A 27,245-nucleotide genomic window follows, 5' to 3' on the forward strand; every position below is an offset into this window, starting at 1 on the left:
TCCCTTCTTGATCATTCTTTAATGCTTCTTAATATAATAGCATAAGTGTCTTAATATTGAACAACACATCACAAAGAACGTGGAGAAGATTTGCACTTAAGCAGCGTGGAACATTTTGTCAAGCAGGTATTTCCCCCCAAAACACATTACAGCTTCTCTCCCCACATTCCACAGCAAATTCTGTTGACCGTGGGTGCAATACACCACTGTTAACTGTACCTGTTAACTGTACCTGACAATACAGGTGCAATATAATACCACTGACTATAGATTCTTTGACATTTCTCCAGTATTAGAACATCAAATCATTGAAATGTGTTTGGAAAGGTGCCTAGTTTTGATTTGCTAATTAGGGAGAGGCAGTCTCCTTGAGTATTCTGTTCCAATGCTTAATTACTTTGAATCCCATACAAAATAGTAGAAATGTAACCTCAAAGGCCAGTAACCTGCCACATATCTGAGATCTGATGACCAGGTTCACATGATCAACACAGCTCACCATGGATTATTTAAGCCATAGCAGTTTGCAGTGCATGCAGGCAGCCATTTTGAATATTCAAGCCCCAGTGGGGGGTTGCCATGGGTTGTTGTGTTGTCTGAACCTGGGCCACAAGGGTTGCCTGAGAGTTAAGCAACCCTCAAATAACCCATGGTCTGTTATAAGGTTATTTGAGGGTTGTTTAACCCTCCAACAACCCTTGCTGCCCAGGTTTGGACAACATGACAAACCATGGCAAACCCCCACTGGGGGTTGGATATACAAAATGGCCACTGGCATGTCCAGCATCCCACCATGGCTTAAAGAAGGCATAGTGGGTTGTGATGATCATGGAAATCTATGACACAGATGAGAACTAGGGATGTACGAAAGTCACCTTTTCTCAGGGGTGATTCGCGGTGGGGGGGAGGCGCTTTGCTTCTCCCCCCGAAGTTCAAGCGAGGGGGGGGAGGCGTCTTCCCTCGCCCGGCCGAAATTCAGGATGGGGGGGGAGGCGCCCTGCCTCGCCCGGCCGAAATTCAGGCTGGGGAGAAGCGCCCCGTCTCCCCGGCCGCGAAAGAAAAAGTAAAAAACCAAACCAAACCCCGTGATAGGCTACGTAACGATTAACGTAGCCTATCACGGCTAGATTTCCAAAGTCAGCCGTGATAGGCTACGTTAATTGTCACGTAGCCTATCACGGGTGACTTTTGAAAAAAAAAAGCGCGTATGCAAATGGCGGCGGCCCATGGGAGCCGCCATTTGTGTTCCTTATTTTGGCACGTCTAGTCTACATAAAGATTTACGTAGACTACGGCGAAAATAAGGGAACGCTATTTGCGTTGCCCTTATTTTTGCCGTAGTCTATGTAAATTTTTACGTAGACTAGACGTGCCAAAATAAGGAACGCAAATGGCGGCGCCCATGGGCCGCCGCCATTTGCATACCCGCTTTTTTCCCCCCCAAAGTCGCCCGTGATAGGCTACGTGACGATTTACGTAGCCTATCACGGCTGACTTTGGAAATCTAGCCGTGATAGGCTACGTAAATCGTCACGTAGCCTATCACAGGTTTTTTTTTTTACTTTTTAATTTTGTAATGGCGGCGGTGGCAGCCGGTTGGGAGACCGGCCGCTGCCCCCGCCCCCGCCGAACCGCCGCCGAACCGCTGCTGGGACTCGCCGCAGAGAGGGACATTCGCTGAAGGTAAGTCCCATCCTGGGGGGGGGGGTGGGGGGCCGGCAGAGAATTTCTCCAACACTTTCGGAGGGCCGAATGCCTCGGCGCTCAGCGTCCCGAAGATTCGAGGAGAAATTCTCCACCATCCCTAACAAGAGCTGAGCACAAACGGTCTCTTGAAATTTTCTGCCTTATTTGTGGGCAGAGACATTTGGGAGACAATTTCATCAAATTTCTCCGGGGGGGGGAGAAATTCTCAACAGTTTCTCCCAGGTAGGGCTCCCCATTGGAAGGGCTTGTAGCACAACTTCTTTCTCTTATGGTAAGGGTTTTGGGTTTTTTTGTGCTGCAACAGCATCAACTGCCTTGAGAGGTTGGCCACCAATTTCCATCCACCACAATGCAGGTGTGTATGTGTGTGTGTGTGGGGCAGAGTTGTGTCTAGCTCCAGGATGAGGTAGAGCTAGTGCTCTGCCAAAATCTGTCCTCCAATTTCCTGAAAGTTTTCTTCTCCCATGAAAGGGGCTTCCGTTGTTCTGCCTCATTCAGGATGTTTTATAATTTTTTGGGGGGTGTTTTTGAGCTTACTTAATCACAGCTAGCCTCCCATGCTACCTGCACTTCCTTATCTGAAAAAGCCCTGTGGCAGGAATTACCTCATGATACCTTAAAATGGGCCTTAATTGAACTGCAGGAAGCTGAGGAAGCTACAGACTGCCAGAGAGATGATTGTACAATGAAAAGCAAGACATTTGTGCTCACTCCTCGTCGTCGGCCACCTCCTAAGTAAGGTAAGCCCAAGAAACCCAAAACCAACCCATGAGAATTTATCCGAAATTTCTTCACCACTGAATTTCTTTTCGAAAGCAATTTCTCTTATATCAAATTGAATGAAAACGGTCAAAAAATGTGGGAGAAATTTCCGGCACAACACCATTAGTACTGTGATGTCTTGTAAATAAAAAAAGAACTTTTCAAATCTCTAGAGCTCCCCCACTCCCTTGTCTGGCTGCTACAACCTAGCTATTCCACTGCTGTTTTCTCCACAGAATGTATCTACTTTTGCTGTAGTAAAGTTCTTAATAATATTGTGGTGATCGCTCATGATAAGTAATTCCAGAGTCTCTTCCCCAAAGCCCTGTTAGTTAGAATGTGTGTACTCCAGATGAATGCACAGGTTGCAGATGGTGTTTGAGTGGATAATCATTTCAGGATTTTTTCAGACTATATTTAGTCTGGAGGAAGATTACAATTTTCCTCTAGATAAAGCAAATATCCTTGGGGAGATTTTCTATGTCAAGATGGGGAAGGTACCACATATCAGATTCAAAGGATTCTTGGAGCAGAAGCAAGTCTGCTTACTCTTGTCTTTTCTTCTTCCCTACAGAATGTTTCACTGTAATTTTTAATGAAAATGGGGTGGGTGGTTGCTTCCAGGAAATTCTGTAGATGTTTTACCCTCTAGGATATTTCAGTTTTTTTTTTTTTTAAATGTCTGGCTGCCTCGGATCAAATGAGATTGAAAATGTGTTTATTGCTTTGTTGCTTCCATAAGCTTCTTCCCTAGTACTAGGCACTACTTTAATTCTATAAATAATATATTTAGCATCAGAGGTGTTTCCCAGTCAAGGTCAAAGCCATCTGGGCATTTCAGGAGCTTGTGTGACCTTATTGCATCCTATATCTGGCGGACTTGATCTAAAAAAAGAAAAGAAAGTTTGCTTAAGTTGCATTGAAACTAGTGGGACTTAATTCAAAACACTTTCAATGATATTGATTTCATAATCTATAAATCATATTAACAAATAAGTAATAAATAATTTCTAGGGACTTAAGTGTGTTTAACTTTTTCTATATCATCCTCATAAAAAAAAGGATTGGTCAACTGACCATAGTACATAAAACAGAACATAATTTAGATATGCTGACTATTCCCTCTACAGCCCATTGCATCCTTAAGTTTTGCCTAATGTTAGCCACCAAAACTTCAAACTGGGCAGCTTCTGAAGTTATATATTGGCCACCCTATCATGTTGTCCCCCAAAAAGGACCCAGTAATTCTTCTCTCAGAGCTCTATACATGGAGCAAAACAATGTGTAACAATCGAGCTCCACAACAGCTCCTCTGAACCACATGCCATTAATTTTGCATTTTGATTAGGAGCAAAACCTCAGTGGGCCAGTTCCCATGTCACAGAGACAAATCTTGGGTTAATTAATTAATCCATTATTTGCATGGATGAGTGGAGTGCACGAGCTGATTCCAGTTTGCATAAACAATCTAACAATGCCCTTTTCATAGATTGTTAGCATGACATCCAAACCTAGACACTCTGGGTTGTTTATGGGTTAAACAACCTAGAGTTCACAAAACAACAAATCATAGGTTAACTATGGGTTGTTTAACCCATAAACAACCCAGAGTGTCCAGGTTCAGATGTCATGCTAACAAACTATGAATGGGACATTGGAAGGTTCTTTATGCAAACTGGAAATGGCTCTCATGCTCCTCACACCCCCACAAATCGGGGGTTAAGTATTTGCTGCCATGATGTGCATACCAGATCAGTGCCTCAGTCAGAGGACTTCACAGCTTCCAATGCAATTTTTTAAATTGATTTATTGATTTATTCATTCTTACAGTTATACTGCACTTCTGCCCAAGGTCCCCAACATGGTTACTGGTCCCTCAAAAGTGCTGAACAAGATCTAACAATAGTCTATGGAGCACAAAGCACATGTCTGTATTGGATATCATTTTTAAGAATCCAGGGTTTTTCTTTTCTTGAGAAGAATGGCTTTTAATTCAAGACATGACAGTGTTTTTCACTTCAGTAATATCCTGAGAAAATTTGGAGAGTTCTGAGCTATAGCCATGTGTGGATATTAGTAAACTCCTGACATTTCCAATCTTTCATTTTAGAAAAGAGGAGAAAAGGAGTGTAATAGAAGAGGTAATAGCTTATATCTGCCATGGTACCTCTAAAATGTTTCAAATACAATAGAATTATCAACTGATCTGCTTTTTAGGAAACAGGTGTGAGCACCCCACCCCATCACCCCATAATGCTCTCAGTTATATCTGTATAATGCAAGTTTAAGATAATTGAGTCCACCAAGTGTAACTGAGGGCAGAATTTCTCTTTCAGGAACTTTAACAGAGTTGATGAAATATGAGCTAGAAATAACACAGCTTGAGTTTTAGATTCCATGCTGAGTTTACATGCCTAGCATTTAGGGGGAGGAAAATGTACTCGTAAATTGAGAAAATGCACTCTGGAGATCATTGGGATGCAGTAAATGTTGAGCCCTGTGATATCAGTTTTACAGAACAGACTTTTCCAATGGACATTTGCACTTTAAACATTCTCCGTTAGCTTTATAGGACACACTTCTGTATTTCACTTCAACTTGATTTATGTTCTAGTCGAGCATCTATAGGGTCAGATCCTCAGATTTAGCATTATTGAAGTCTGCAGACGTATGCCTTTTAAAAGAATAAGACTGCAGCCTATGAGTTAGCAATAATGGGCAGTATCAGGCACTCCAAGATTCCTGTCTTTTCCTAGTTTACTTGGCATTTCTGTTAGGATAGGGTAGAGTAACACTATGTTTGGAATGACTGATTTCCTTACAAATATCACGATAGTGACTCTGGATTAGCCTAATTTAGGGCCACATGCACTTATTGAACAGTATGAATTATTTCTGAATAATAATGAAATAATTCATAGGCTGCCTTTGGAGAGTCGTAGCTTGTCCAGCCAGGTTTTTTCTTTACTTCTTCCAACCACATGAAGCATATCAATCAAATCTACTTTGAAATACTGGCTCTACCAGCTCCTCTTTATTTATTTATTGTAATAAGTTTATATCTTGCCTTTCCACACTCAATGCCCAAAGCAGCTAACAACAATAAAACACAATAAGATCATTTATACACATGACAACGAAGATAGGAACAGATCAAAGCAACCACCATTTAAAACTAAATGCTGGTAAGTGTAGCAGAGTAAAAAATAGATGACCCAGATTGAAAGAGATCAACCCATCAGGTCAAAGGTGTGCTGCAACAGGAAGGCCTTTACACCTCAGTGGAAAGCTGACAGAAGGGGATGCCACACAGGCCTCCCTTGGACTGGAGTTCCAGTGTCGAAGAGCAACCACAGAAAAGGCCCTCTCCTGTATCCCCATGAACTGCACTTCAGAAGTTGGTGGTCGCAAAGGGAAATATCTTTTGAAGATCTAAATATACAGAAGACCTAAATAGGTGGAGACGGCTGTCTTTCAGGTAACCTGGTCCTAAATTGCTTAGGGCTTTAAAAGATTTTAACCAGCACTTTGAACTGGACTTGGAAATAAACTGAAAGCTAATGCAGCTATTGTGACAAAGGACTCGTATGTTCTCAATACCCAGCTCCAGTCAGCAGATAGGCCACAGCATTCTGTATCAACTGAAATTTCTCAACACTTTTCAGAGGCAGCCTCATGCAGAGAGTATTGCAAGAGTCTAAATGAGATGTATTGAAAGGATGAGTCACTGTGGCCAGTTCGGAGGTATCAAGGAACGGACACAGTTAGTGCACCATCCTTAGTTGTGTGAAGGCATCGTAGCCACAGCAGTCACTTCCCCATCCAGGCTCAAAGCGGAGTTCAGGAGCACCCCAAACTGTGAGATTGAGTTTTCAAAGGAGTGCTACCCATTTTTTTAAAAGTGAAATTAGATTCCAGGCACAGTTCTGAATATTGTTTTTGACCTGTAAAGCCTTAAATATTTTGAGGTCAGGTCATCATGACTCACCAAGGAAACTCACAGTGAAGTCACAGTCACTCTTGCATAGGGATGTGCAAGTCAGCAAAACTTGAGCTCACCAAAGTTCTCTGAATTCCATCTCAAAACTCGTTCTGACTCAAGTCCCTATCGGAATGCAAGTTTTGTTTTGTTTTTTCTTTTTGCATGAAAACCCTTGTGCTTTTTCATGCGTGTTTTTCCAAAAGTGCACATCAATTGTGCACATCTTTGAAATGTACTCATTCCTCTCCCACTGATTAAAACGTATTTGTGCGCATTTTCCAAAAGTGTGAATTTTTTCATGCTCATTTTTCAAATGTTCACATGCTGTCAAACAAATTTGGGTGGGGGGTTCCTCAAATCACATTGCAAACTTGGAAATATATGGATTTCAAAGGCAGATTGAGTCCATGTTCAGTCCGGAAGGTGCAAATTGGGTAACTCCTGATAAAAAAGGGAGTGAAACAAATCTCTCATACATCCCTACTGTTGCGTATGTGTGAAACAGTAACTAGGTGGTCATTTCCTACTTTACAGAGGACAGTCCTCTATTTGAACAGCTGTCCAGTCCAAATCCAGTTTAAAGATGAAGAACCATAAAAAGGCAGAGCAGCAGGGGCCTTGAAGTTGCCCATCAACAGAGAGCACCTGGACAACACACTGAGCAGGCATACAAGTCACCTGGTTGTGATGACATGTATTGTATTTCTACTTAAATTATGATAATTTCTAAATGTTCATCTATACACATAAATGAATATATCCACGTTTTATGCAAATCACTTTCCTCTTTTGTCCCCTTTTTGGTGATGCATATCCTCTTTTTTGCCATTGCCAAACAATGTGCCCTGCTCCCTGTACCCTATTACCTTATGAAGCTGGCCCATTTTGGTTCTAACATCCTCTTTGTAGAATTCTTTCCCTGTAAACGCTCAGGTAATATTGCACATTGGTTTTAAAAGTGTGATGAATACCCTTTCTAAAATGAATTAAAATATTTTTGAGGTGTGTTTGGAATTAATTTTACTGATGCTGTTCTTCTCTATCATTTATGATTGTTGTTGTTCAGTCGTTCAGTCATGTCCGACTCTTCGTGACCCCATGGACCATAGCACGCCAGGCCTTCCTGTCCTGCGCTCTCTCCCGGAGTGTGCTCAAGTTCATATTCATTGCATCCGTGATGCTATCTAGCCATCTCATCCTCTGCCGTCCCCTTCTCCTTTTGCCTTCAGTCTTTCCCAGCATCAGGGTCTTTTCCAGGGAGTTTTCTCTTCGCATTAGGTGGCCAAAATATTGGAGCTTCAGCTTCATTATCTGTCCTTCCAATGAGCACTCAGGGTTGATTTCCTTTAGGATGGACTGATTTGACCTCCTTGCAGTCCAGGGGACTCGTAAGAGTCTTCTCCAGCACCACAGTTTGAAAGCATCAATTCTTCGGTGCTCAGCCTTCCTTATAGTCCAGCTCTCACAGCCATACATTACTACTGGGAAAACCATAGCTTTGATTAGACGGACCTTTGTCGGCAAGGTGATGTCTCTGCTTCTTACTATGCTGTCTAGGTTGGCCATAGCTTTCCTCCCAAGGAGCAAGCGTCTTTTAATTTCATGGCTACAGTCACCGTCTCCGGTGATCTTGGAGCCCAAGAAAGTAAAATCTGTCACTGCTTCCATTTCTTCCCCTTCTATATGCCAGGAAGTGATAGGGCCAGATGCCATGATCTTAGTTTTTTTAATGTTGAGTTTCAAACCAGCTTTTGCACTCTCCTCTTTCACCCTCAACAAGAGGCTCTTGAGATCCTCTTCGCTTTCTGCCATTAGGGTGGTATCGTCTGCATATCGGAGGTTGTTGATAATTCTCCCGGCAATCTTAATTCCGATCTCTGATTCATCCAACCCGGCATTTCTCATGATGTACTCTGCATATAAGTTAAATAAGCAGGGTGACAATACGCAGCCTTGTCGTACTCCTTTCCCAATTTTGAACCAATCGGTTGTTCCATCTCTGGTCCTTACTGTTGCTTCTTGACCCTCGTACAGGTTTCTCAGGAGACAGGTAAGGTGGTCTGGTACTCCCATCACTTTAAGAATTTGCCACAGTTTGTTGTGATCCACACAATCAAAGGCTTTAGCGTAGTCAATGAAGCAGAAATAGACGTTTTTCTGGAATTCTCTTGCTTTCTCCATGATGCAGCGAATGTTGGCGATTTGATCTCTAGTTCCTCTGCCTCTTCGAAACCCAGCTTGTACTTCCGGTAGTTCTCGGTTCGCATACTGCTGAAGCCTAGCTTGTAGGATTTTGAGCATCACCTTGCTGGCATGTGAAATGAGCGCAATTGTGCGGTAGTTTGAACACTCTTTGGCGTTGCCCTTCTTTGGAATTGGAATGTAAACTGATCTTTTCCAGTCTTGTGGCCACTGTTGAGTGTTCCAGATTTGTTGGCATATTGAATGCAGCACTTTAACAGCATCATCTTTTAGGATTTTAAATAGCTCGGCTGGAATACTGTCATCTCTGCTAGCTTTGTTGTTACGAATGCTTCCTAAGGCCCACTTGACTTCACTCTCGAGGATGTCCGGCTCAAGTTCAGTGACCACACTCTCATGGCTATCAGGGACATTCAAATCTTTCCTGTATAGTTCTTCTGTGTATTCTTGCCACCTCTTCTTAATCTCATCTGCTTCTGTTAGGTCCCTGCCTTCTTTGTCCTTTTTCATGCCCGTCTTTGCACAAAACGTTCCCTTGAGATCTCCAATTTTCTTGAAGAGATCTCTACTCTTTCCCATTCTATTGTTTTCCTCGATTTCTTTGCATTGTTCATTTAAGAAGGCCTTCTTGTCTCTCCTTGCTATTCTCTGGAACTCTGCATTCAGTTGGGTATATCTTCCCCTTTCTCCCTTGCTTTTCGCTTCCCTTCTTTCTTGAGCTACTTGTAAAGCCTCATCAGACAGCCACTTGGCTTTCTTGCATTTCTTTTTCTTTGGGATGGATTTCGTTGCTGCCTCCTGAACAATGTTACGGACCTCCGTCCATAGTTCCTCAGGCACTCTGTCTATCAGGTCTAATCCCTGAAATCTATTCCTCACCTCCACTGTATATTCATCAGGGATATGATTTAGGTCATACCTGAACGGTTTAGTGGTTTTCCCGACGTTCTTCAATTTAAGCCGAAATTTTGCAAGAAGCAGCTCATGATCTGAGCCACAGTCAGCTCCAGGTCTTGTTTTTACTGACTGTATGGAGCTTCTCCATCTTTGGCTGCAAAGGACATAATCAATCTGATTTCGATATTGACCATCTGGTGACGTCCATGTGTAGAGTCACCTCTTGTGTTGTTGGAAAAGAGTGTTTGCTATGATCAGCATGTTCTCTTGGCAAAACTCTATTAGCTTTTGTCCTGCTTCATTTTGTACACCAAGGCCATGCCTGCCTGTTATCCCGGTGATTTCTTGACTTCCTACTTTAGCATTCCAATCCCCTATGATGAAGAGGACATCTTTTTTTGGTGTTAGTTCTAGAAGGTGTTGTAGGTCTTCATAGAACTGATCAACCTCAGCTTCTTCGGCCTCAGTGGTTGGGGCATAGACTTGAATTACTGTGATGTTGAATGGTTTGCCTTGGATTCGTACTGAGATCATTCTATCATTTTTAAGATTGTACCCCAGTACTGCTTTTCCCACCCTTTTGTTGACTATGAGTGCTACTCCATTTCTTCTAAGGGATTCTTGCCCACAATAGTAGATACGATAGTCACCTGAATTAAATTCGCCCATGCCTGTCCATTTGAGTTCGCTGATTCCCAAGATGTCGATGTTCAATCTTGCCATCTCATGTTTGACCACCTCCAGCTTACCTTGATTCATTGATCTGACATTCCAGGTTCCTAAACAATATTGTTCTTTACAGCATCGGATTTTCTTTTCACCGCCAGACACATCCACAGCTGAGTGTCCTTTCGGGTTTGGCCCAGCCGCTTCACTCTTTCTGGCGCTACTTGGAAATACCCTCTGCTCTTCCCCAGTAGCATATTGGACACCTTCCGACCTGAGGGGCTCATCTTCCGGCGTCATCTCTTTTAGCCTTGTGATACGTTCCATGGGGTTTTCTTGGCAAAAATACTGGAGTGGGTTGCCATTTCCTTCTCCAGTGGACCACATTTTGTCAGAACTCTCTGCCATGACCTGTCCGTCTTGGGTGGCCCTGCACGGCATAGCTTATGGCTTCACTGAGTTACGCAAGCCCCTTCGCCACAACAAGGCAGTGATCCATGAAGGGGATCATTTATGATATATGCTATGTAATATATGCTATGTAATTTTTATGATGGTTTGTATGATGTGTTTTTTCCCCTTCCCAGTAATGTGGAGTTTAGGCTGTAGACGTGGGGTGACTGACACTCTAGACACAGGGTTTGACCACCACAGTTTACTAGTAGATTTAAAGCAAACAAATTACAATTAAAGGTATTTACACAACAGAGCTGAGTGATACAAAAGGCATTAAAAAAATAAAAGTTGCAAAATGCAAGTTCCTTTACCCTAGCTGTCCTTAGACTTTTCTAGGCTGCTGCTTCCTGATCACTCTTCAGACTCTCCTCTCACTTCAAGATCTGGCTGTCTCTGCTCTTACTGGCTGTCTCGCTCTCTTTATATATTCTCCTCCCTCAAAACTGCAAGTACTGCTTCAAATCTGAAGAAATGGAACTTAACTGGGATGGGAAAATGAAACTGACCCTTCACCTGAGAAATGAAACTACTCCTCTTAGGGTTACCCCCTCCCAACAGAAAACTCCAGGCCTCTAAGCCTGACCCCTTTTCCCTTTGCCTGTAGGCTTCAAACCTTCACAGGGGCACTCTAAGGCACAGACAATTTTAGACTACTTTCCAAACTCTGGTCAGCTTAAACAATTTTTTTTTCTGTGTACCTAGAACTCTCCTTCCCTGCATTTGGAACTTCCCCAACTTTCCTTTTATTTCCTCCTACTCTGGGTTGACCCTCCTCCATTTTCTACCATCTGACACCTGCCATTCTCTGGCCCATTGGGGTGTGTTCCCAGGACTGGCCCCTCTCATAGTCAGTTAGCATGCCCTCGAGACATCATCTTGAGCTGGCCATGGCTAGGCTACTCAGTGTTTTAATCAGTGGTGGGGGCAGTAACATATATGGCAAGGCAACAGAAGAGCCACCGGATTAGAGATGGACACATTTGCCAGTTTCACTTTTGTATGCATTCCAATTTTTAAAATCTCAAGTTCTTTCTGTCCTAAATATGGTGAACTTCGTGAATTTTGGGAAATTCTTATCAAAAGTGAACTGAAACAGAATTCTCACCCATCTGCACCAGCCAAATTCAGTAAGTCCAGCTATTCCCAGCATGGATAGGACCATGATGTACCTTTCTGCCATGTAGCTGTTAAAGATGAGGAGCCTGTCAGAAAAAAATAGGTGGCAACCCTAGTTAAGCACTAACATGGTTGAATACACCGGGATTCAAACACATACGTTTAGGAGCAAAACAGTCAAAGCCCTGAGCCTGGATGGATGAATATGTTAGTTTTGGTTTCTCTCACATTTAGTTTTTTTTTAAAAATCTCAAGTTCTTTTTGTCCAGAATATGGAGAACTTTGTAAAGCCTGGTAAATGTTTATCAAAACCAAACTGAATTGAAATTCTCACCCATCTCAACACAGGATACATGCATTTCCAAACTTCAGGTTTGTCACATTCAGCCATGCAATATATGAAAAGGCCTTGTGTTATGAACCAAGTCAGAAAGACAGAGTATGTTCTTGTTCTATTTGGGAAAGAGATTTGTGTATGTAAAAAAAAGATCTGATAAATAAATTGTGATTACATAAAAAGTAGAGAACGTTGGCTATTGCTTGTCCGCATATGATACTTTTAAGGGGGGGGGAACCCAGCATTCCCTCATTCTTCGACGGCAAGACCTTTGTGCTTTTTGAATGTTTAAAGCACTGAAAAAGTAACGGTATGAGTGTGTTGACATCCTGTTTGGCGGCTTGAGCTGCTTAGTCATTTTAATCGGAGGGGGAGGAAAATGGAGATATGCACAACAGTCAGAAGTTTCCAAAGGTCAAAAAAGCAAGTGTCTTTTCAACTTGGAATCAGCAAAGATTTTCCAGTTTCTTGCAGACATAATGCCCAACTTGCATCTGTGTGTCTGCCTTTTTTCTTTTCTTTGAAGGAGCACAGTAATTAACTAAAGGGCAGATCACACCACATTGAGCAGTAAGTGATTGCACAGCGCAACTTCCTTTCTGTTTTCTCTCTACTATGACAGCCAGTTTCAGAACAGCTTTCAGGCATATATATATATATATATATATATATGTGCCAATGAGCATCGTAGGGCCATTAAACACTTAAGTCATTTAGAGAGCAACAAAAATCTATGGAATACCACCACTAAAATTATTCCCCTCCAAAATGGGCCTTATTGCTAATATAGAGAACAAATAAGTTATTTAATGACAGAAATGCTGAATCCTTTGAAGCAGGGTTTTTTTTGTTTTGTCTTTGGAATTATTATTTAGGACTTTAAAAATGTAAAAAAAATACTTAGAGTGTTAAAAATGTAATTCTTCACTCTTAGGTAAGAGCCAATTTTGATGCCAAGATGGCATATGAAATCTTAAAAGTATAAAACTAACTGCTGACTAACTAAATCTTCCCAAGGCATTTCTCATCTTTTGATGAACATACCGGCATCTGCTTTTTTAATGTGGCCCCTGCTAGCTTTTTTCTAACTGGCTTGTTGATGTATTTCTGAAATTCTCATCAGTTTATAAATATAATGTTTGGAGTTAAGCCCCATATGCATACACGTGGCTCCCTACTGTCCTGCCACTTTCTTTTACTCGTTTCATTTCATTTCTGTGCTGCCCAATAGCCAACATGTTTTGGACGGTTCACAAAAATTAAAACTCAAAAGGCAATATGATAAAAACATAACATCTTTAACATACAAAAATGGAAACAGTTTAAAACAGCTCAAACAATTAACACATTCACATTTTCTTCCCTGTACTGCTAAGTGACACACAGTGACATTTGCAGGCCTAGATGGGCTATGTACCCACTTTCAGCCCTAAGGCAGTGTAACCCTAGGGCAGGGCTGGGGAACCTCTTTCAGCCCAATGGCCTAATGCAATTTCAGAGAAGCTCTTGGGAGCCACATTCCAGTGGTGGGCAGGGCCAAAGGCAAAGTGGGTGGAGCCAAAGGCAAAAGGGATGTGGCCAAAAATATAACCTGCCCCCACCCATGCCAGCACATTGTAGCTTGAAGCCCTTACTGCCAGTAACTCAGTCTTAGGAGAGGCATTTTAGAAACCAGCCAATTGGTTGGTCAGAGGAAGGGATGGGGCCAACACGGCCATCTGGGCAACTCCAGAGTTCTGGATTGGGACCCAGAACTGGCCCCTGGGCCTGAGGTTCCCCACCTTTACCATATGGCCTAGACAACCACCTCTGTGAGTCTCATGTCACCTAGGAATAGGGGGAGGGTCTCCAAGTCACAGAGTTTAGCTGTGAGTTGGGCTAGAGCTCCAACATCCCCTTTCTTACTCCTGTACCCCAAATGCACTGGAATAACATGGAACAGACAGAGCTGAAAATATAAATTGGAGGTGCCATTCATCTAAAAGTGGTAAGTCATTGGCAATTAATGTGCAAGGGCTCCTTCACACAGAGCTTTTATCCTGCTATTGAGATTGCTCACTCACAGATGTTTGCAGGCCCTTTAGATGATGCCGTTAACCTTCAGGGCGTCTCCTGCACTAAATGACCTTTATTCCATTTTTAAATAGCTCAGAGATAATGAGGTATCAAATTACCCTGCTTGTGTTCTGCTTGAATTACCTCCGTGAAAAAGGAAAAGCCTCAAGAAGAGGAGCGAGATCAATGAAACATACGGAAGACTCAGCTGGGGGCAGGGAGGAGGGGGAAAGGGGAAGGGGGAAAGGAAGCATGTATTAATGGAATCCATTGTGATCCTGCATTAACAAGGAAGCAGAAAGCCCCATTTTCAATGTGGGATTTTAGGCTGGTGTAGAGATGCTCCAAGTTTATGTTTGTGGCAAAATTCCATGGTGCTCCATGCTAAATTGTGTTTATTGCATCATCTCTCATTGTTCCACATCTTTACAGTTGCCATCCGGCTGTTGAAAGAAAATGGTCCGCCAACATCACCAAGCATGTCTACTTTGGTGTGCATGCTGTCTTTTCTGAACTTGGAAGGGGCCACTGGTATTCCTGGGACTTCTGCTTCACTGTGCTGCTGCTAGCTCTGCTCTGGTTTGTTCGCCTGTACCTGCATTATTGCAGTCAGTGGGTCTTACTTCAGGCTGTCACAGTTCCTGTCACAAAGTAAGTATGGATCTATAGCTAAGACTTGGAAAAAGACAGGACAGGATAGGGATGTGCGAACCCACCCCCATCCGGTTTCTCCGGGTGCCTGCCCAGCCCCTGCCCCCACTTGCCAGTCCCCAGACTGCACATAAGCCCCTCCAATGCTCAGCCAACAGCCCTCACTCAACCCAGCAGCCTCATCGACCTCCGCGGTTGCCAGTTTTTGAAAAATAAAATGGTGATCGTGAAAATGTGCATATTTGCATATGTGCAAAAGTGCACATTTTTGCCTACGCAAGTATGCGCATTTGCACATGCGTTTGCAAAAAATGGTGATTGCAGAGCTGCTGGGGTGAGTGCAGGCCAGTTGCGGGCAGGGGGCTACTGGGGGCAGGGGCTTGGGGAGCGGGCCTTGGGTGTGTGGGCAGGGGGGATTCCACTGGATTCCCAGGGGGAATCTGGTGCCTGTGCCATCCCTAGGGCAGGATTTCATAATATCTAAAAAGAGAGGCACCAGACCATTTGCACTACCTTTACGCCTATAGGCACCCAACCGCAATCCTGCTCACTTAATTGGTAGTGAAGATTGGAACTATTGTATTAGGCTCTTGTCAGAGCTGATGGCAAAAGATTGTAACAGCATGCTAATATACAGGCATCTTATCTAGTTTCTTTCTTTCCCATACTACTAACAGGAGATTGGCCCATGCAAGTAGAAGTTAAAATCAAGCCAGTACATTCTGTAAATCTGTTCAGCCTTTCTGAAATATTACCTTTCTCACATGGCAAATCTTGTATTTGGTGTGCTGATATCTTGCTCAATGTTGGATTTTTCCTTTCTGACATTGTTCCTGATAGGGTCGCAGCTCCCTTGGATCCAGGGTTCTTGATGCATAGGCAGGGAAGATAAATTTACTCAAGTAGAAGAGGCTCCTAACACTACACTACCGATCTACTACGTGGGCCACCACTGGACTCCAAGGGTGCTTCCAAAAATAGGACTTCTAGCGCTCATCACCAAAAAGCATTGTTTTAATTAATTATCAATTAAATGTATATACCTCCCAACTGACAAAAGCCCTCAGGGTGGTTTACAGTCATTGTGCACCTATTCCATCTTTTCCTCCTCAACATTTTGTGTGTGTGTGTGCGGTAAGACAAAATAGTGGAAGAAATGCTGGGAAAACATGGGAGGGTTACAAATGGAAGGTGATGACATCTGGACCCCCCTGTAAAATTCTGTGAATGAGGCAAGGTGATTCCACAATAAAAGTGTTGCCTGGAAGAGCCCCAGCACTTTCTAGCCTCTAGTTTTGGGGGTGTTTTTTTCTTAAGGCAGGATCCAATGGGCGTCCTTTATGCGTGGCCAGCTCCACCAGCCCCAGTGCACACATGGCCCCACCACTTGCGGCCATGATGTAGTGCTTCCAGGGGCAAGCCCCTGAAATGAGCAGAAATACTCATTTCTAGAAGGGGCAAGTTGTGTCCCTTCCAGAAATGAGCATTTCCGCTTGCTTCAGGAGTTCCTCCTGGAAGCACTACATCGCAGCTGCCAGCAGTAGGCCAAGGATACCCACACAATGGGGCTGGCGGGCGCTGGCTGCACGTGGAAGACCCCCATTGGATCCTGTCCTTATGTGTGCATTATGAGACACATATACAACCCCCTTCCCCCAAATTTATCCTCAATTATCTTTGGATAACAACTCTAGTGGCTATTCCCTTGCTTGCTAAAATACATAAATAATTGTACAAGCGATTTAGTATACCCACAAGGAAAATAATCTACCTGTCTCTTGATGATCTGTCTACCCCCTTTCTTTCCAGATTCCAGTTCTACCTTTACACGGTGGATTTGTGCTATCAGAACTCTTTGGTACATGCCAGTGAAGAGTTGGCCATGATTGTGGTGGGACCTTTGAGCTTGAATATTGTCATGCTTCTTCTGGTTCTGATGAGATGGGGTTGTCAGTTGTTGTTTGGCTCATTTCCTTCTTACTTGTCAAAGCTGGTCATGGCTTGGGGACTTTGGACAGTGCTAGACCCTTTGGCAGTGTTTGTTGTGGATGCATTCCTGGGGGTAAGTCACTTAAAATAACTTAGATGTGAGTCCTTGATGTAGAAATTTGCTCTATTCAATGACTCACCAAACAATATGAATTCCCACCCCTGGCGACAGCATACAAAGTTTTTTAAAAAATATTAAGTTACATGTTATTAATCATATTTTTGATTGAAAGGTGTATGATCTCTTTTTCCCCTTCTGCTCTGTAAAGTAGATAAGGTATAAACATAAGATATAGATACAAAAGGTAAAATGCAATATTAGAATGATTACAGCAGGCTTGGAGGTGACAGCAATATCATAGGAAAGCTAAGGAATATTTTTTAAATAAATGAACTAAAAAAAAAAAGTAGCACTGCAGGACCTCCCCACCCTACACACGATATCTGCATGACATAAAGTACATAGAGAAAGGACTCAATTCTGTTTATTATGATTAATTTAATTAAAGAATGTGGGGTACATTTTACCCTTGGTGTAATTTCCATTGCAGAATTTAAGTAGACTTACAGTGTAGTCCTTCTAGGACATTGTCACCTGCACATTGGTAAATTATCCCCCAAAATTTCAGCCATTTATCACAAGCAGTTTTCTTTCTGTACACAAAAATGCTCTTGGGACAAAAAATGTTTTCCCCAAACCAAGTAAATTCTTAGTTTAGGAATGCTTTTTTTTCTCTCCAGCCAGTGTAATGTGCTGGGGTAAAATCTGTCCAACAAAAACTGATCTAAGGAGGTAGATGAAAGTGCCCATACAGAGTTTTCTTTCTGACCCCCACCCCCAAAAAAGAAAGAAAGAAAGACATGAGACATAAATACCCGAAGGAATCTATTGATTTTCGCCACTGGAGTGGTTTTTGTCCCAGCTAAAGGAAAAATATTATTGGGGTAGAATTATATCCCATTGCATTTAAAGAATGCTCCATGATACAAGTAAGCAAATGTAGGCTACTTCTTCTGTAACCACATAAACGGCTTTGTCTGGGCAACATTTATGTAGCTTGGGGAAATAAAAGCTCCCCAACCCGTTTATCACATGTCCTTTTTTTGTTGTTTTTCAAAGGTTAATGTGCAAAGTGGTTAGTTATCATTCATGTCAAAATGCTGTCAGGCATTATATTAGTAGTGCCATTTTACAGTTGAGGAACTGAGGTTCTATGTTCCATGCTGATGCCTGATTGCACAGACAGAGCAGAGGTAGGAACCTGGTACTCTCCAGATGTTTTGGATTACAACTCCTGACCATAATCTCTGACCATTGACTATGCTACCTGGGGCAGCAACTCCAAACATTTGTAAGACAGCCAGTTGCATGCCCCTGGTATAGAGGGACCACTTGTGTAACCTCCTTTTGAGCAGGCATCAGTGTAGATTGCCCAGTTCAGATGTTACATTATCTGTGTGGGGTTGGGGAGTTGCACCCACTCCTCCACCATGCAAAAAGGAACAATCTTGGCACTTAACAAGACCTGCCGTGTCCTCATTCTTGGGAGTTGGGTACCATATAAACTGGTAAATAAGGTATCTCTTTCCAATGATTTTGGAAGGGAGAGAAATAGTGGAATTAGGCCAAGCTGGAAAGGCTTTGGGTCTTGTATTAGTTCATAAAAGCTTTTCTTTGCAGGGAGGTAAGGGATTCAGAAGCATACTGCTGTAACAGATGTTTATTTTCAATTTTTTAAACAAGATTATTTTCCACAGGACTTCTGTTACTGATGAATTCCCTCTCAGTTCAGCTAACCAGTTGCCTCCCTCAACTCCCTCAGCCATGTCTCTGTGGTGGAATCTTGGCATTTAATGTTCAAACAGCCAGGCAGGGCAGAATTGCAGTGTCCCAACTCCTGGGAGTTGGAGTCACTACCAGATTCTTGAACTGCTAAGAAAAAAATTACACATGGCGCTAATAAGAGCCATTTTCTTTTCACTCACACCTTTTAGATTTATTTGAACAAATACTGGCCATATATTTTCAAATTGCAGTTGATGTCAGTAGACCAGGTTTTGCCCCATAGATATTATATTCACTAAAACATGCTCTAAACACGTAGCAGAACATCTACCCCTGTTTCTGGTTAAAGAAAACCAGGACATGAATACTGATAAATCATTGTCTTCTGCAGCCAAGACCCAAACAGGCCTATGAATTTAATGTCTGAGACTGCTTCTAATTTGACTTTTATTTGAGAAGTTCTGAAAAATACATTTTGCTCTGAACTGAACATTGGCAATATTTTCTACCAAAACTACCTGCACAAGGAACACATTGAAATGAGTACCATGCAAAGGGGCATATCTCGTTTCAAAATGAAACTGAATCCCTTACATGTGTTTTCCATATTTGTACTTGCAATTTTGTTTCCCGCCCTTGGCATTCCTTCAGCTGCTATTTCAGATTTACTTGCCAATCAATTTATTTTAGATCAAGCATTTTAAAATGTTATGTTGTGGTAATGTGACATGCGTTATTTTAATGAACTAATATCTTTTAAAATTCTAAGTGGACTTAGCGCTTATGAAAGTTGACAGATTGATAGGCTTGGAAAATAGGGTCCCATGTTGACTCGCTTTCATTTTTTGATTATGAAAGGAAAAAAAGTACAGATCACTTGACAGTGCACTAAATGAAGATGTGGGCTGAGGTGATGTAGGGTATAAAATAAAGCCCTGTCGTGCAAATATCTGACACTTTTTTTACCACAATAAATAATTTGGCGCTGACTTTTGATTTCATAAATACAGGTTCCCTCAAATGGGGCCAAGGCAGAACCTGGCAGGTCACAGGTAAAGCCAGGGGAGGATCTGGTGGTACAGAAGTTGAGCCTGACAGAATTTTTACTGGCTTGCCCTGGCCTGAAAATTCTCAAATGAGAATTTGGAGAGGGTGGGGGTAAAAGAGAGTCTGAAATTGCCTTCCTTCTTTTGCATTTTTGTTGGGTGATGTGTGACACTCACCAGGGCTCTTTCGACATCCGTGTGGCATGTGGCTGCCATTTTCTCCCCCACCCAGAGTGCCCTGAAATGATGCTACATGTACCATCACAATGTAGCATCATTCTAAGACCGATCTGGGGTGCTGGCGGCTGAATGAGGCTAGAGGAACTCCTGAATGAGGCTAGAGGGGCGAGTGCCATCCCTTGACAACATTAACACACACACAAATACACTTCCTTTGATGGCCTGTGAATGGGGCTGTGAAACTGTGGGACCATTTTGGCCTAGCACTACTTTTAGACCTCCCCACTGCTTACCTGACAGAACATTGTTTTTTCCAGTCAGACCAGTGAAATTCTGCATGATTGGCTACTTTTCTTGCATCATTATTGTACCAAGTGCTTTAAGAGCCTTATCTCAAGTCTGCTGACAATTTCCTCCATGGATGAGTAGTCCTAATTTTTCCTCTCAACAATCCTACCAGATAAAGTATTGTGGTGTCTGTTGAACCTTGCCTGTTGAATTCAGGGCCTGCACAGCTGTTAGTAAATTAACTGATTTATTTTACAAGGTTATATACCTCTGCTTCCTGGCGGAGCTCCAGCACAGGCCCACACAAGGTTTCTCTCAGTCTAAGGTGGGGGCAGGGAACCTTTTTTTGGTCTGGGGGCTAGATTGTCTCTCTGGACCCATCTAGAGGACCAGAAGATGTCAAGGGGGCACAACTCCACCCCTGAAGCCTCATCCTCCCCTGACATCATTCACCCCCTTCCCATTTTCCTTTCTTCATGCACAGACTGAGCCAGAGAGCTCTGTGCCTCTCTCTCTGCATGGGGAAAGAGACTTGGCTGGCACTTGAAGTCTCTGTATCTGTTCCTCCAAGCGCTGGAGGCAGGTGCCTTCTTCACATGCCACTCACCATCAAGTAGCACGTAAAGGGCAGGGACTCAGCTAGCAGTTGGAGGAACTGCATCAAATGCTGTCTAGTCCCTTTCTTGGTGCAGAGAGAGGGACTGCGCTCTGCACAGAGATGCAAGAGACTCTGCAGTCTGCACAGAGAAATATAAAAATGGGCAGGGATGATATCAGGGTGGGGGGAAGAGCCTGGAACAGGGTTGGGGCCAATGGAGGTTCCTTTGCAGGCCTGACTGGGGACCTCTGTGGGCTGAATCTGGCCTTCTGGTGGGAGGTTCCCCACAACTGCTCAAAGGAATGAGAAGGAGGGGAGGAATTTGGACTGTTCCTAAGGGGTACAGTTAATCCCTTGTGCCTGAGTACAAGACAAGCGTGAACAATGTTCGTCATACACTTGGAATCCAAGCTAAAAAATGCAAAATGGGAGGAAATTAATCCAGCTCTTCTAGAGATGGTCACAGCATTTTATCCACTGGGCCACATTGTGATTAACTTCCATACCGGAGTAGGCAACCTGGTGCCCTCCAGATGTTTTGGACTACAACTTCCACAGTGCCTGACTATTGGCTTTGCTCTGGCTGGGTCTGATGGGAGTTGTAGTCCAAAGCATTTGGAGGGCACCAGGCTGCCCACTTTTGCACAATATTGGGAGTCCTTAAGTTTGGGATTGGGACTCATTTTAGAGTAAAAAAAGCATAGGATTGATCTGCAAGCTGAGAATTGAAGCCTTTGTATACAAACCAGAGAAAGAGGACAAATGCAAGACCCACTGAAATCAGAGGAATGGGCCAGCTGGGTCTCTGGTGCAGCGAAATTGGCCTCTCCTGCACCTCTGATTGCAGCGGCAGAAGCAAATTTTGATCCTGGGTTCCACACCACAACATCAGCACAGTACCAGTGTGGTAACAAGGTTAAAGGAACATTAGATACATTCAGAAGCTCATGGCAATAGGACAATTTCTCCACTGGTTACAAATATCACACCCAACCGACCCCACCCGCTACTGGGCAAAGAAACCACCTGTCAGGATGCCATGTCACTGCAATGTTGCTGGCAACCCTTGAACTGGCAACCCTACTGCAGACCCCCCCCCCCACACACTGATATAGAAATGCAGCTGCTCCTGCTATTGCTCCTGCTACCACAGCTACTACTAGGGATGGGGGAGAATTTCAGCTTAAGAAAATTTGAGACGTTCTGTATACTCTGGACAAAAAGAACTTGAGATTATTATTATTATTATTATTATTATTATTATTATTATTATTATTTTTAATCAAATGTGGGAGAAACCAAAACTGACAGATTCATCCATCCAGGCCCAGGGCTTTGAGTGCTTTTCTCTTAAAAGCCTGGGTTCGAATCCCTGTGTTTTCAACCATGTTAGAGCTTAATTAAGCTCCTCATCTTTAACAGTCATGTGGTAGGAAGGTTCAGTATAGTCCTCTCTGTGCTGGGAATAGTTGGATCTATTCAATTTGGATATAATTTCATTTCAGTTTGGTTCTGATAAGAATTTTCCAAAATTCAGAAAGTTCTCCATATTTAGGGGAGAAAGAACTTGAGATTTTAAAAAAATCAAATGCAGAAAAAAGTGAGATACTAATATTATTACATCCTCCTCCTCCTCCTCCTCCTCATCACCATGATCCTTTTAACAATTATTTTCCAGCGACTTCACTACACTACAGACAAACCCATTGCTGACTCTGCCAAGCTCTACTGGCTGTTTTTAAGAACAGAAGAATCTGGCATTCCTGGTGCACTGATAACCATGTTACTTTACACAATTCTGTTCCTCATCTCATCTACAATGCTGTACCTGTATTTTGTGAGGTAAGTCAATCTTTTGCTTCACCATTAAATCCTAAGCATCTTATTTCCAAATGGCCTACCATGATCTCATCACACAAAATGTCATGAAATGTTAGACTGGTGGATGAGAACAGCATATAGGCAAAGGATCTGCTTCTTCGGCTCCTTCCAGGAGGTAATTCAGGCTTGCAAACAACAAGTCACTTGTGACTGGTAAGAATAACAGCCAGGACATTTTCTAAATTGGTAGGATTAGGTTATTTTTTCTTTCTTTCAGGCTGTTAATAGTGCACCACAGATGGCTAGCTCAGTTACATGAGGAGGTGGGCTAACAAACATATTGTGGACTAGTAACTTTTGTTGATGACTTACGCATGACTGTCATTATCAGGCATGGGCAGAATTCTATAAATGTGGTCTCCAGATCATTGCTGCCAAGCATGGCTCTCTTCCTGGCCATTTCCTCTTCCCTCCCTCTGCACACCACCAAGGTTTTCTTACTTGGAGGAGTCTCTAACCTGGCATTGGGAAAGAGATTCTGTCTCTCCTTGACCCTTGTGAAATCAGCAGGGGATGGGGAAGGGGAGCAGTCAGCCTCCCACCTAGTGCCAGAATTTGAAGGCACTCAGGAACACAATCCCTCTAATTGCTTCTGAGCTTTGTAAAACCTGGCCGAGTGAGAGGCTGACTTCTCCCCTCTCCTGGATCCTGTCTATGTGCCAGAAGCCGTGGAAGTGGGGACCAGACAATTACAAATAATGCCTGGCTTAAGGCCAGCTCAAATTTGTAGACCTCTGGTCATGGATTTAGTCTATTTGTGATTAACATATGACTCCCTAATCAACTCAGGGATCGCCTCACCCCTTATATCCCTGTCTCGTCCTTGAGGTCCTCAGAGAGAACACTTTTCATGTTGCCGCCTGCTCTCAATGGAGCTTCCCCCCTTTTATTAACTGCCCCAAACCCCTGGGGGCAGGGTTGCATTTTGCACACACACAAAGGTGGGGAAGATGTCCCCCCGCCCCGGAGTGCCTGGTCCCAATCCAAATTGGGCCAGCATGTGCTTACAGAGAGTAGGAAAAGCTAGCATGCATAGCTCCACTATGCTTGCTTTGCTGAATGTTTAGTTTGCCCCCAAATACATGGTTTAACTGCTATTTGCAGTGGGAAGGACATTTTCATTGGGAAGCTTCTCCCCCATCCCCAAATCATGATATATGAATTCCCTAAACAAACAAATAATTGTTTCTTACCTCTCTTAAAGCTAAATCCTATCGCCCCTGGGAGAGCATCCCAGGAACTGGAAGATAGAGCAGAAAACTCCTTCTGAGATCACAGGCAGAGATCTGACCTCAGTGGAGGAGACCAAATCCCTGCCCCTGCAGAAGGATCTGTACCCCTCACCCTTCCAACATCAGAGAGGGATAGAAGAGGGAAGAACTGAGATTGGCAGGGTGATGTGGGCAGAGAGGGAGGAGCTAGCCCCTCCCAATGCCTCCAATATGGGGGAACATTTAGACCAAGGCCCCATCTACATGACACCACTTTCACCTTCCACTCCATCACAACTGTGCAGCATTGCAGCTTCGAAGTAGCTTCTGGTGGTATACACTCGCAATATACTGCACGCTTCTCTAACAGACTCTGCCATGCCCCTTTTTTTGCCATTATACTTAAATGCACAGCTGTGCAGTCCAGTGAGTGTGGGGGTGCAACACTTCAGTGGCTGTTTTCTATTTTAGGGGCTCTGCTGTGTCTGTCCGACTATCGTTAGGTAAAAAGTGAGTGTTTTGTGCTCCTTCATTTTCATGCCACCTGTTTGTCAATTCCCCAGCCTGAGACGCTCGCGATGGTTCACACTCACCTAAGGCGTGAGAGGTACGTCCCCACCCATCACTCCGAAGTGGTGGTCAGAGTGAAGTTGGTCCTCCCACAAGACCCCCCCCCCAGCCCTTGGGTACTGAGTCCAAAAGCAACCATTGCAAAGATACAAAGATGCAAAAATGTGCGAAAGTGTGATTAAATAGATGACAACGCCTCTCTGTGCCTCTGTAACTGCGCAGCTGCGAAGGGATGGGGGGAGTAAAGGAGCATCACAGAGTGACGCAAGCACTACGCACACCTATAACACGCCCACAGCAAAATGTGAAGTCGGTTTAGGGAAGGGACAGACTGCTTGCAACCACAGGAAACCAGCAGCAAACCAAAAATATTGTAAGGATGGGGGGGAATTTCTCCGAAACTTCGGGGGGGCTGAGTGCCAGCATATTCGGCCCCCCGAAGTAGTTTCGGGGAGAAATTCTCCGCCCCCCGCCGCCCCCCGGGATGGGACTTACCTTTCACGAATGTCCCTCCCGGCGGCGGGTCCCGGCGGCGGTTCGGCAGGTCTTCAACAGGGGCAGGGGCCTGTTTGACCGGCTGCCGCCGCCGCCATTCCAAGAAAAGTAAAAAAAAACAAACGCCCCCGTGATAGGCTACGTGACGAATGACGATTAACGTAGCCTATCACGGCTAGATTTGCAAAGTCAGCCATGATAGGCTACGTAAATCGTCACGTAGCCTATCACAGGTGACTTAAAAAAAAAAAGCGCGTACGGCTAATGGCGGCCCCCATAGGGAGCTGCCATTCGCGTTCCTTATTTGGTCGCTGTAGTCTACGTAAAGATTACGTAGACTATGGCGAAAATAAGGGCAACGCTATTTGCGTTGCCCTTATTTTCGCCGTAGTCTACATAAATCTTTACGTAGACTACAGCGACCAAATAAGGAACGCGAATGGCGGCTCCCTATCGGGGCCGCCATTTGCGTACGCGCTTTTTTTTTTTTAAAGTCACCCATGATAGGCTACGTGACGATTAACGTAGCCTATCACGGCTGACTTTGCAGATCTAGCCGTGATAGGCTACGTAAATCGTCACGTAGCCTATCACGGGGGCGTTTTTTTTAAAAAAACTTTTTATTTCGTGGCCGGGCGAGGCGGGAAGCCTCCCCCCCGGCCTGAATTTCAGCCGGGCGAGGAGGGAAGCCTCCCTCCCCGGCCTGAACTTCGGGGGGAGCAGCGAAGCACCTCCCCCCCACCGCGAAGCAAGCTGCGAGACTAGGTAAGTGACTTTCGTGCACCCCTAAAATATTGCAGCAAAACACCTCCTTGGAAATCCACATTTTCCAGGAGAAAACCACAGATAGCTGCGAAGTGGCGACTGCGTCGTTTAATCAAAAGGACCTCGACTCGCACCCACCCTGGAGTAAAAGGCTCCTGTAGATGGCCCCCAAGCAATCGGAAGAAGTAGTTCTTAAAAAAAAAAAAACACCTGACAGGAAGCGTGGTGAATGTCACTCCTCCCTCCCTTCCACCCTGCCATCAGGAGCCCAACAGGGCATTTCAGAATGCTCCAAGTTGTTTCCCAAGAGAAGGGGAGGGACCCCAATTTCATAGCAAGTGGTGATTTCCCCCACCCCCCTCCAGAGTGTGCTGCCCTTCTGGAGAAAACTCTGCATACCTCAGATGTCCCTTTCTCTACAAAATCCAATCCTTAGAAATGTTCAGCTTAGCTCTAGCAGAAATTGAAACAGATTCTAATATTAACACAAACACACATCCTAGCTAACAATAACAAGGTAGTTTTGCAGACTGGCAAATGGGATTGCCAAAGATGAACAGTTTGCATACAAGTAAATCATTTCTTTGTCTTTATATTCTCAGAAGCTCCATTGCATCAAGCTAAGGGAAAATATGCAATCTAAAATCCTACAAAGGAAATTCAAATCTTCTACATTCCTGGGAGCTGTACACAAGTCCAATGTACCGGTAGTCTAGTTAATTAGTTTTTGTGATGTTAATGCCTTCTTAATCATTGACTTAATAGTTTTGAATGGCTTCATAAGTTTTAGCTGCTGTCGTTTATTACTCAGGAAAATTAATTTAAATTAAAACATTTGTAAGGCAGATTTTTATGAGAATATTATGAACATCTTCATTGTCTGGGGAACAGGTGTAGGTTCATCAAAGATTCTTTTCCTTCTGGATCAATCTTTCCATAATGTTTTACAATAAAGGGAAAAAAGGTACTTCATTGGACAATGTATCTTTTAAAATTCTTCATAACAAAATAATAAAGCAAAGCATGCATAACAAAACTGACTGCATTATAGAAGATTTCCCAAGCATTTTGCTGTTTGGAAAATACAAAGCACACAATGTAATTATACCTGAATTTTGAAAAAGAACCATTTTTGTTTTATTGTGCACTGAAATGTCTATTGATAAAAATTGTTTCTGAGTGGCTACAGAATCACCTCGTTGTGCACTGAGATATTTTAGGCTTAATGTGCACATATACATCTTTTCATACATAAACTTTGCATCTTTTACCCATTTACAATTCAGTGCAAATCTCATTCAAATGCTTTTTATACATAAAATTAACTCAGGACTTGCAAACTTCACCTGTTTTGGGTGGCAAATAACCAGTTGTAGAATTGATCCACCTGTACTATTGTTGATTATTTTCCATATTGCTTCTGTGCTGTTCAGGTTCATCCCACAGGCTGGAATGAAGTTAATAATTAAGATAATTAAGTCTGCAATCCTATAGACACTTACTTGGAGTACGTTCATTGGACTCATTGAGACTTACATCTGAGTAAACATATTCAGAACTGTGTTGTAAGAACTACATGGTGCTAGATCAAAGCTCAGCTACTTC

The 27,245-nt window shown here is 43.3% G+C and overlaps 1 protein-coding gene across 3 annotated transcripts in view; it reads left to right on the forward strand.

The window, feature by feature from the left end:
* LOC146347279 (uncharacterized) overlaps nucleotides 1-27,245 on the forward strand; it is a 275,533-nt gene that overhangs the window by 180,978 nt on the left and 67,310 nt on the right. For 2 of the 3 annotated variants that reach the window (XM_084848122.1, XM_084848121.1), the window contains exons 18-20: nucleotides 14,613-14,831; nucleotides 16,641-16,893; nucleotides 22,397-22,560. In XM_084848122.1, the coding sequence (XP_084704248.1) occupies nucleotides 14,613-14,831; nucleotides 16,641-16,893; nucleotides 22,397-22,560 (636 nt within the window). Of the gene's footprint in view, nucleotides 1-14,612; nucleotides 14,832-16,640; nucleotides 16,894-22,396; nucleotides 22,561-26,242; nucleotides 26,670-27,245 lie in introns of those variants that run through there. The other variant, XM_084848123.1, reaches the window with a different exon arrangement.

Source organism: Heloderma suspectum, chromosome 4, assembly GCF_057233095.1.
Source record: "Heloderma suspectum isolate Gila_16-S chromosome 4, 16-S_ref, whole genome shotgun sequence".
NCBI lineage: Eukaryota > Metazoa > Chordata > Lepidosauria > Squamata > Helodermatidae > Heloderma > Heloderma suspectum.